Source organism: Delphinus delphis, chromosome 6, assembly GCF_949987515.2.
Source record: "Delphinus delphis chromosome 6, mDelDel1.2, whole genome shotgun sequence".
Classification (NCBI taxonomy): Eukaryota; Metazoa; Chordata; class Mammalia; order Artiodactyla; family Delphinidae; genus Delphinus; species Delphinus delphis.
This window is the reverse complement of record NC_082688.1, coordinates 20,993,508-21,004,845: the sequence shown is the minus strand read 5'-3', so window position 1 is coordinate 21,004,845 and position 11,338 is coordinate 20,993,508. Positions and strand designations below refer to the sequence as shown.

Genomic DNA, 11,338 nt, shown 5'->3' with positions numbered 1-11,338 from the left:
CCTCTTATCCTGGGTTATTTCAGAGGCCAGAAGATCCCGACGCACGTGCGTGTCCTAAAGCCCCCAGCCCCAAGCGTGGCTGCCCCTGGGCGCAGCAGTAAACGCGGGTGGAATGGAACAGGATCCTCCAACGTCTTTTTCCACCTCTGATTTCCGTTAAACATTAGCTCCGGGGTCTGCACGCAGCGCCCAACGGGCCAGGAGGCGAGCTTGGACTCTCGGTGGACAGCGGCGGAGGGCCGAGGGCGCACTTCCTGCGGGACGGCGGGAGAGGGCGGAGCTGCCCGCCTCCCCCCTCCCCCTCCCCCGCTCTCCCCGCCCCCTCCCCCTCCGTGGGCTGCCGGGGGCCGCGGGGGCGGGGCGGCGAGCGGGCTGGGCGGCGTGGCGGGGCGGGCTGGGCGCCCTGGCTAAGGTGCGAGCGGGTCCGCTGCGGGCTCCGGCGCGGAGCGGAGTGGAGCGGAGCGGAGCAGTCCGGCCCAGCCCAGCGCAGCCCGGCGCGGGCATACGCGAGCCGGCGGGTGGCGGTGGCTCCCAGCCCGGCTGGTGCTGGGCCTCCGACCGAGCTGCGGCCGAGCGGGGCCTTGGCCCGCGCTCTGGGGAAGCCCGCCGCGGCGGGCTGCAGGAGGAAGCGGCGGCGGCGCGTCCCGAGCCGTGCGCGCCATGTCGGGCGGGCCCCCCAAGGCCCTGCCGTCCACTGGGCCCCAGTCCCTGCGCGACATGCCGCACCCGCTGGCCGGCTCCAGCAGCGAGGAGGCCGTGGGCGGCGACAGCACGCCCAGCCCAGACCTGCTGACGGCCCGCAGCTTCGGCGACAAGGTGGGGCGCGCGGGGCTGGGGACTGGGAGGTTCGTTTCGCTCCCGAGCGGGATGAGGGATCTGGATCTGGTCCCCGCTGGGCACCGGGCCGCGCCCACTCTGGCGCCCCTTTCCGGGGGACAGGCTTGCCCTCGCCCCAGAGCCTTGGGGAAAAAGCGTCTCCTCCCTACCGCCCCCTCAGGGTCGCAGCCTCTGGCGGAGCGGCCAGAGGGGACGGGCTTGCCCGGCTGGTCGCGAGGCCAGTGACAGCTGGTGGGGAGGGGTCCCGCCTGCCCGCTGTGGCTGGAGGCGTGCGTGCAGTGCTCAGAGCCTGTGTCCTGGGATGGGGTCCCGGTTCCTCCAGGTGCATCTCTGAAGACTGAGCTGCCGAGTCACTTGTAGCTCCTCCAGTTTGCTGCGACTGCAAAGAAGCAAGAGTTAATGGTTTTCCGTGGTCTTACTGCCAGAGGCTTCTTACCCCTGTCTGTCATGGGGGCAGTGATCTTTGTTTAGGTTTGCTTTGTGCCCTGAGGAGTCACCTGACTCCGACCCCAGCCGGCAGCGGGAGTAGAGTGGCCCTGGGGTTTTCTGTCTGGGGCTCCATTTACCTCTCACTGTCTCCCACGCTGTTTAGGTTTGGCAGAGGCTGGTTTTGTGGCTGAAGGGAAGAAAGGTCGCCCTTTGACCTTTTTTGCGTAGAGGGGGGGCTCCTGATTTTCTTAGAGCAGCATATGACCCTCCTGCTGCTTTGAGAGACAGTGAGGGGTTAGGGGCGGCATCTCCCTTCCCCCCCTCCCCCCCGTTGCCACTTCAGCTGTGATCAGGACTTGAGCTGATTGTATCAGCGCTGCTGTTGCCACTTAGTCAATAATTGCAGAAATTAGAATTGTTCTCCACACCTGTGATCAGGTGTAAATACTAAGTGAATGCCTCTTAGTAAAATACTAAGTGAAGGGCTCCTTGTCCCAATACCGAATGGAATCAGGAGACCCAAATTTCTTCCCCCTTAGATGGGAGGGCATGTGGTACAGTAAAAATGAGTGTGAGTGCACTAAGCAGTCAAATTAGCCAGGAAGTGGGAATTGATGTACCTTCCCAAGAGGGTTCGTGAAAGCAAAGAGTGGGGCAAGTTGGGGGGGGGGAGGCAAAGCATTAGTAGCAAGTAAACTTTAAAAAGCTAATAAAACCAATGGATTGAGCAGCTGGGGGTGTGTGTGTGTGTGTGTGTGTGTGTGTGTGTGTGTGTGTGTGTGTGTGTGTGTGTGTGTGTGTGTCTTTGTAAGTATTTCTCTTTATTTTATAGAAGATTATAGACTATATGAAGGCTTGAGTCGCTTGGAAATACCTTGCCCATATTTGACACTCAATAAGTAATTGTTGAATGAATAATTTGCTTTCTTTGTTTTTGTTTTTGTTTTGCGGTACGTGGGCCTCTCACTGTTGTGGCCTCTCCCGTTGCGGAGCACAGGCTCCGGACGCGCAGGCTCAGCGGCCATGGCTCACGGGCCCAGCCGCTCCGTGGCATGTGGGATCTTCCCGGACCGGGGCACGAACCCGTGTCCCCTGCATCGGCAGGCGGACTCTCAACCACTGCGCCACCAGGGAAGCCCAATTTGCTTTCTTATGTACAGAGAACTTGGTCCTATGTGCATGTAAGATAGGAATTGAGGTTAAACTTATAATTTTTTTCTCAGGTCTGTGTAGGATAGTGAATTAATTATATATCGCTGTGTAACCAATTACTGCAACATTTAGCATCTGAAAATAGTGTCTGTGGGCCAGAAATCTGCAAGCAGCTTAAATCTGGGTGGTTCTGACTCAGGTCTTTCATGAGCTTGCATTCAAACTTTGACTAGGGCTGCAGTCACTGAAGACTGGGTTGGGGGTACGTCCTCTTCCAAGCTCACTCTCTCGGCTGTTGGCAGGCCTTAGTTCCTCTCCATAGGGCTTCTTGAGGTGGCAACTGCTTTCCCCCAGAGCAAGTGATCCAAGAGATGGAGAGATCCCAGGACTCAAACCACAGTCCTGTGTAATCTAGTCTCGGAAGCGACATATCTCTGCCGTATTCTGTTGGTCACACTGGCCATCACTGGTACAACCTGGGAAGAAGGTATGAGTAATACCAGGAAGCGGGAATCATCGAGGTATCTTGGAAGCTGCCTGCTACAGATGGCTCTTTTAAATATCTGCTTAATGATCCATTCTTGGAGGACACCTGATGCAGAAGTGTGGGCATTTTGCTACTAAGTACTGGGAGGACAGATGCCCTGTATCCCTGAGATCTAGTTGGTGGACAGGAAGTCGAGCCTAAGTCTAATTACTTCTGGCTTCCTTCACAGGGACAGTTCCATGAGAGGGATGGTCTTGAAGGCATTATTATTAATTATTGAATATTTAATAAGTCTCCTTAGAGCTGCGAGGAGCATCAAAATGACATGACTCCCAAAGGCCTGATTTATAGTTAGCCACTTTTCCTTAGAGGGCAGTATAATTTCTTCCTCTGACTGGGAGTAACATTTTCCTTGAATCTTGGCATACACATATGTTCTCGTAACTCTGGAGAAATTTCTGCAGAGAGAAGCTACCAAGCAACAGAGGTGAGTCAGGACCAGTGGAAGGAAGCCTTCCCTTTGCTCTTTCTCTTGCCCAGGAAGTGTGGGGTTCACCGGAGGGGAGGTAGGAGCATTGAGTGCTATGGTCTGTCTTTGAAAAGAAGCCTGTGTCTTCTTGCCTTTTACAATGGACCTTGGGGTTGTGATCCTGGATGCCTGATTCAGAGTCAGTTCTGAGGGTTTGACAGGCTGCTCATAGTGCAGGGTTATTGTATTATGCAGAGGGGAATTGCTGAGGTGCCACGAACAGGAAAGCCTTTCGTCTCGGTCCAGCGGACACTTCTCAGTGGCCTCTGGGGTTCTGGGAAGGAGGAGAAGACCAAATGTCATGGCCTCTTCATCCACAAAATTGAAAACCATTCAAACCATGGTGTGAAGGGAAGAATCTTTTCTATCTACCAAGGGTTGCTAGGAATTCTTTTGACGCTGGCTAAACTCCCCAGGCCTTCTAGCCCTGTATCTTTCATCTCCACCTGAAATGTAAATACACCCCTTGGCCCTTTCTGTCTTTTTTTGCTTTCATCTGCAAACCACTGTGGGCTTGCTTCTCCCCTGACTCAGCCTCTAACTCCTGTGTACCTCCCAAAGCCTGACACCAAGCCCTCTCAAGCCCCACCTGTGGTTAACACCTCTACCCACATCCTTAGTCTCTTCACTGAACTCTCCCACCTACCTCCTGCCCCCTTAAGTCACTGCTTCCCCTGAAGTCTTCAAAATGGAGGTGTCTTTTCCTCCTACACTCCACTTATTTCAGGTTCAGGAGATGCGGGTCAGTAGTGTCCTTTCTCTCCACTGCCTTTTTTTTTTTTTTTTGGCCGTGTTGGGTCTTTGTTGCTGTTCGCGGGCTTTCTCTATTTGCATTTGCAGCGAGCGGGGGCTACTCTTCGTTGCGGTGCGCATGCTTCTCATTGCGGTGGCTTCTCTTGTTGCAGAGCACGGGCTCTAGGTGCACAGTCTTCAGTAGTTGTGGCACGTGGGCTCAGTAGTTGTGGCTCACGGGCTCTAGAGCGCAGGCTCAGTAGTTGCGGTGCATGGGCTTCGTTGCTCTGCGGCATGTGGGATCTTCCTGGACCAGGGCTCGAACCCGTGTCCCCTGCATTGGCAGGTGGATTCTGAACCACTGCACCACCAGGGAAGTCCTCTCCACTGCCTTTTAACGATCAAGTGCTGCCCCTCTGAGGCTCATGTCATTGTATTTACTCACTCAGCAAATATTTGAGGGCCTCCTACGAGCCAGGCACTGTTTTAGGAACTCAAATGCACCAGTTGAAAACCCCTGCCCTCATTGGGTATATTTTAGTGAGTACGTACTATTTTATGTAATAAATGCTGTGAAAGGAAGAAAAAGTTGGGGGGAAGGGAGTGTTCAGGATCACTGGCTGAAGGGAGGCAGCTTCAGTTAGACGCTACTGAGAACTTGAGATTTGAGCAAAGACTTGAAGGAGGTGAGGCAGTTGGCGAGTGGATGTCTGGAGGAGTGTCCTGGTGGAAGAAGTGGCCAAAGCAGAGGCCTGGCAGCTCCTGCCCGCGGTGACGGGGACTACCCTAGGAGCCAGCGTGGTTGGGGCAGAGTGAGCAATGGGGAGTCCTTGGCCAAGGGCTGGGAGGAAGGGGGCCACATAGTCTGGGGCCACTCTGGGAACTTTGGCCTTTACTTTGAGCGCCATTGCAGGGACTTGAGCAGAAGGAGGGTGTGATTTATGTGTTGAAAGGATCACACAGGCTGTTGAATTGAGAATCCTTTATTTGACTATTCCACTGAATTAGGTTTCTTTTCCGTCAAAAACACATAAATCAAATGCAACCTGGCTGAAGAAAAGAAAAAAATCTATTGGCTCATGTTGAAAAGCCCCAGGTATTTTGGCTTCTGGAGTGGCTGGAACTAGGTATTCAAATGATGCTGGGAGTCTGTCACTTTTCGTCTCTTGACTCTGCTTTCTCCTCTCTGTGTTAGCTCTGTTCTCAAGCCGGTGAAGGGATATAACTTTGCAACTCCAGCAGAAAGAGAGCACCTCTTTCTTGATAATTCCAGCAAAAGCTCTGGGCTAGTGTCTCCTGGGCCTAAATTGGGTCAGGTGCTGAAGCCAGTCTTTGTAACTCTGACTGCCCAAGGCCTGGACCAGGTCCTTATCTTTGGAGGGTGGAGAAGGGAAGTTTTTGTGTGTATGTTTTAACTGTGAAATATAAATATGTGAAGTATAGAAATGCATCTGTATTAATAAAATGTATCTATACAGTTTAAAGAATAATAAAATGAACACACATAAAGTTAAGGCATAGACTCTTACCAGTATTTTGGAAGCCCTCTCTGTGCCTGGGGAGGAAGGAGGTGGTTTCCAAAGCAAAGTCAGGATGCTCCTCCTAGGAGGAGGAGGAACGAATGAATGTTGGACCAGCATCTGTTGTTTCACAGATGTCCATTACAGACCTTCCACTGCCTTCTTTGCTGTCACTTTGTAACTTCCCTGTTTCTCTTGTTCATTAAAATCTTGAAACCCCCCAACTAACTGTCTTCTCAAATCATGCCTTTACTTCAGGGGACTCTGTCCAGCTCTCTAAAACTATCAGTTTCTTGACCTTTTATCTAGTCACCTTTCCCTTTTTTCCAGTTCATTTGCCCTCTCCCCCGGCCACATCCCTGCATTATAATACCTACAACTGTTCCTGCCCTGAAATAATGCCATTACAAAGCTCTCATCTTGCAGTGCCCTCCTCCCAGTCAGTGAGAACTGCCTACACCTGTTCCCTGACCCCTTGTTTTCACCTGCCTCCTTTAGATTCCACGGCTTAACTTGTCAGTTGCTCCTGCCACTGTCCTTTACGCAGTTCCCTTGCGCTCCTTTTACATCCAGCTTGGGTCATTCCATTTGTTCCTGTCTTTTGCCTGCACTTCAGGTGTGGAGGTGCCTTGAGAGTTGCTGCCAGTGTAACCTCACAGCTTCCAAGCACAGTTGGGGCCTCGGTGATGCTGAGCCATCCTTTCTTTCTTTTTTTTTTTTAATGTGGGATCCTAGTTCCCCGACCAGTTGCCCGCGCCCCCTGCGTTGGTAGTGCAGAGTCTTAACCACTGGACTGCTAGGGAGGTCCCATGGGCCATCCTTCCTTTCCACAGAGGCTCCCACTCTGTACCGTGGCTGATCTGAAGCTTTGCTCTGCTCCTCACACCTTCCACGCCCCTACCCCCCACCCCGTTCTGCTGATGGCCTCACTTTCTACCTTAGAGAAGATAGAAGCCACCGTAAAAGAACTTTCACCAAACTCAAAATGATCAGAATCTGTGGCCGCCCGTTCTTTGCCCCCGTTTGCTAAGGCTGATCCTGGAGTATGTGGCCTGCCCCCTCTGGCCTCTAGAGACCCTGCTGTCACTCCTGTGTCTTCAGACTATCAACTGGCTCATTCCCATCAATTTTTTTTTTAAATTTTTAAATTGAAGTATAGTTGATTAACAATGTATTAGTTTCAGGTGTACAGCAAAGTGATTCAGTTATATATATATCAGTATAAAACTGAATCACTTTGCTGTACACCTGATGTATATATACGATATATATAAATATTTCAGATTCTTTTCCCTTGTAAGTTATTACAAAATACTGAGTATAGTCACCTGTGCTATACAGTAGGTCCTTGTTGGTTATCTCCTTTATATATATACTAGTGTGTATTTCGATCCCAACCTAACTTATCCCTCCCCCTGCCCCTTTCCCCTTTGCTGACCATAAGTTTGTTTTCTGTGTCTGTGGGTCTGTTTCTGCATTCCCATTAATGTTTCAACATGCGCAAGGTGCTCTCATTTCTAAAACAAACCAAGTAAAGAAAACTGTTGTGATGCTTCCTTCTCCTCCATCTCATGCCCTATTTTCTGACTCTTCTTCACCTTTTGAAAGAAAGGTTTGCGCTTCTTGTCTCTACTTCCTAACCTCTGGCTTACTTCTCAGCCTACTGCTGTCTGGTTTCTGGCTTTACTACTCAAGGTCCCTCGTGACTTCCTTATTGCTAAATCCAGTAGACGCTTCACATCCTTGTCTTCCCTGACCTCTCGGTAGGTAGCACTTGATCCTGTTGAGTAACCCACTGCTTGAAGCTCTCCTCACTGGGATTTGTGTTTTAGCGCGTGCACTCTGGAGCCAGGTCGTCTGGATTTTAATCCCAGCTCCACTACTTACAGTCTTTGTGACAGTAAATTATTTAACATCTCTGAGCCTCAGTTTCCTCCTCTGTGAAAAGGGGATAACAGAAGTACCTACATCACAGGGTTGATATTGAAGATCCATTGCATTCATACTTAGAGTAGTGCCTGATGCATAGTGAGCCTTTAATAACTGTGAGAAGGTGGTGGTTATTCCCTGATACTGACCTCTCCACATTTTCTTTGTACATTGTTGCCTATTCTTTGTCAATTTCAGTATCATCTGTGGTCTGGTCAGGAGATAAAAACCACTGTAGGTTTTTCAAACTGAGAGACTTAATACAGGGAATTAGCTACATAGGTGCTGGGAAACATGTGAAGTCAAGCAGAGGACACCGAGGTAACCCAGAGAGTAGCGATAGCAGGAAACTGCAGTCACCCTCAGGGCTGGGGGGGGTCAATGGGAGGAGGTGAGATTAGAAGAATCCAGGAGCTTCTGTGGGAACTAGACCATGGCAGGGCTGCTCAACAAGAGCAGGGACCTCAGGCGGAGGGAGCCCTGGAGAGGAAGCAGCTAAGGCCAGGGATGCTATCTGAACCAGAGAGGAGGGGTTGGGGTAGGGGAGAAGCACCCTGGCTTCTCTCCTCCTCCTGCTTTTGGTCTTTCACCTGTATCATCCGTTGGCCCAGATAGCTTCCTTGGTGGACATGTGACCCTAGCAGAGTCAAATAGCCAAAAAGAGATTTGCTCAGATGGCTGCTGGGGGAAAGAATCTCTCTTTTTGTTAGATTGTGAGCCTTTGTTTCTTGTGATGTGGAGAGTGCCTGCTTAAGAATGAAGCCAGAGAGGAATGTGGAGCTGGAGAAAAAGAGGGCGACAGGCCCTGAAGATCCCTTGAATCCCGGATCCACCTGTGCCAGCTGCGCCTGAAGCTGGCACTGCTGCTCAGCGGGCATCCTGGTTACAGGAGGTCATGAATGCCCTTTTGTTTATACTATCCAATTTGATTTGATTTGTCACTTGAAACTTAAAAAAAAAAAAAAAGACCAATACATCGACCTTAAAATGTTAAGTGAAAATCAAGTTTTACTTTGGGATGGTTAAGAGGAGGGTGCTTAGTTCCTATTGGTCAGCCCCACTGTCAGAGTGTATTATCTGCAGATCAGCTTTGGTGGCAGAGGTGTGTTTTCACCAGGTCCTTGAAGTTTGAGGAGGCTTTCAGGTGCCGGGTGGGGAAGGCGTCATGGGCCAGGGGAGCAGCTTGAGCAAAGCTCCTGAGATGGAAAAGACTTGTGCCTGCTGGGGTTGCCCTGGGTCGGGTCATGTGTTGGGAGTGGGTTTGGAGAGTCCAGAGGTGGGGATGAGTGAGAGAGGAGGTGGGAGGACACAGCAGGAGGAGGCTGTGACTGCTCCGAATGCTCTGATGTGGAGGTTAGCTTTTATTCTTTAGGCAGGAGCCAGCCGTAGAGGGTTTTTGAGCAGGGGAATGTGTGATCAGTGCTTGGGACAGGAAGAGACTGGCAGTGAAAGAGGTAAGTTAGAAATGTGTCGGTTTGGTTTAGGTTGAAGTTGTCGCCTGGAAGAACAAAGAACAGAAAATGTAAAGGTGAGTAGTTTTGGTACAGTGGGGATGACTGGTTTTCTAGTGTAGGAGACTGGTGCCGACTGGTGCCCTCACTGAGAGGGGGAACACAGATTGGGAAGCAAGTGTGAGCAAGTGTAAAGATGACTAGAATGCAGCGTAAAGTCAGGAGCTGGGTCAGAGTTCGTCTGGACACTGCCGTTGAAAGCCCACTCAGACTTCAAGGCTTAGCACACATGCTGCCTCCCGGCAGCTCTTCTGTATTATATGAATGTGTGACCCCAGCAGATCCAAAGAGAGATGGGAGTGGAAGATGTAGAGGTTGAGGTCAGAATTTAAACAAAGTGAATATTAGCAATCAAATGTAAGGCGAGAGGTCGTAGCAGTTTGTAGTAAGAAGGGTGGTAGCTTGGGGAAAAAGCAGGGTTGAGGGAAGGTTTTTAGGACAGGGAAGAGTTGGGGGTTAGTGGAGGTTACCGGGAAGAAGGCAGATGAGAGTCTCTCAAAATAAGTACATAAATAACAGCTTGGCAAAGGTGCAGTAGTTCATGTATGAGCAATTGGGTTTGTTTACTAGATTCTCGAGGGGGTCATATGCTCTCTCCTGTTTGCCTTGCCCAGCAGAATTCCTCATTTTGGCTGCCACAGAGCAGGGATCAGGAATTATTGTCGTGTGTGTGTGTGTGTGTGTGTGTGTGTGTGTGTGTGTGTGTGTGTGTTGGGGGTAGGAGGAGACAAGGGCAAGAGGTACATGCAGAAAAGGTGTTTCAGGGGTCCTGTTTGAGAAAAGGCACAGAGGCGGGAAAAGCACACGGCATATTTGGGCGGCAGAGTGCAGGCACTTTCCAAAACTTGAATCTCTTGAATGTCTGCTGCATGCCTGGCTCTGTGCTGGATGCTGGGGAAGTTGAGAAAGATAAAAAAAAGTACTCTCTTGAGAGGGTCATTGTCCAGTGCAGAAGAGAGACGTATATCCAGATGGTTGCAATAGAATCTGAAAAATGCTAGATATATTTACTAGTTCTGAGGCCTTGGGTAAGTTTCTTAACCTGGTAATGCCTCAGTGTCTCCCTAGTTAAATTTTGGATTATTTCGCAGTGGTGTTCTGAAGATTAAATGAGTGGGTTTTTTTGTTGTTGTTTTTTTTAATGTTTATTTATTGATTTGGCTTCGCCGGGTCTTAGTTGTGGCACATGGGATCTTCATTGCCACATGTGGGATCTTTCAGTTGTGGCATGCGGGATCTAGTTCCTTGACCAGGGATTGAACCTGGGCCCCCTGCATTGGGAGCACGGAGTCTTAGCCCCTGGACCACCAGGGAAGTCCCTTAAATGAGTGTTTAGAATAGTGTCTGGCACACAGTAAGTACTACGAAAATGCTAGGTGTTGTTATTGCCTTAGAAGCAATAACTGGGACCTCTGGGAGCCTGTACAGAACACGTACCTCGGTCATCCCCACCCCAGTGAGCGACCTGGGGTCTTCAAACAGCAGCCCTTGTCAGTCATTGGTTGAGCGCCCCATGGATGGGGTGTTTGGGCATTAATTCCCAAGCACTTTCCAGCCTGCCCCATGGGTGGAAAGTGCTTGAGCAGCCGGGGGAGCAGTTGGGCCAAGAAGTGCGGGTGCTGGCGTGGAAGTCAGGCCAGTGGGCACTGAACTGGCCAGTGAGAGGGGATAGGTGGACACCCATGACATCTGCACGGTTATTATGGAAATAACACGTAGGGAGTGGGGCAAGGAGTGACTGTGCTCAGGCGGGTGGTGGCTTTTCCAAAGGAGATGATATTTGAGCCGGAGAGTGAAAAAGTAGGTATTTCCCAAATGGACAAGGCAGGAGGAGTAACTAGAGCAGAAGACCCAGCCTGTGCCAAAGCTTGGCAGTGTCAGTTTGCAGGTGTGGAGGGTGAGGGGCGGCAGTTTCACAGGGGCTTTGACCTCCTGGATTCAGGGGTGTACTGATCAGGAGTCTTGTTTGCAAACAGTAGGAATCTTACACTACTTTAAGCAATACCATACGCACATACCATAAAATCCACCTTTTAAAAACATACAATGTAGTGATTTTTAGTATATTCACAAGATTGTAGGACTGCCGCCATTATGTAATTCCAGAGGGCTTTTGTCAGCCCCAAAAGACACTTGATACTCAGTAGCAGACGCTCCATTTTCCCCGCTCTCAGCCCCTGGCGGTCACTAATCTGCTTTTGCTCTCTATGAA

General features: G+C 50.6%; 1 protein-coding gene across 1 annotated transcript in view; it reads left to right on the top strand.

Moving 5' to 3' along the window:
* Positions 1 to 438: 438 nt before the first annotated feature.
* The window catches only part of SNX30 (sorting nexin family member 30), a 105,002-nt gene continuing 94,102 nt past the window's right edge, over positions 439 to 11,338 (top strand). The window contains exon 1 of the mRNA XM_060014313.1: positions 439 to 816. Coding sequence (XP_059870296.1) covers positions 661 to 816 — 156 coding nt within the window. The 5' untranslated portion in view covers positions 439 to 660. The remainder of the gene's footprint in view (positions 817 to 11,338) is intronic.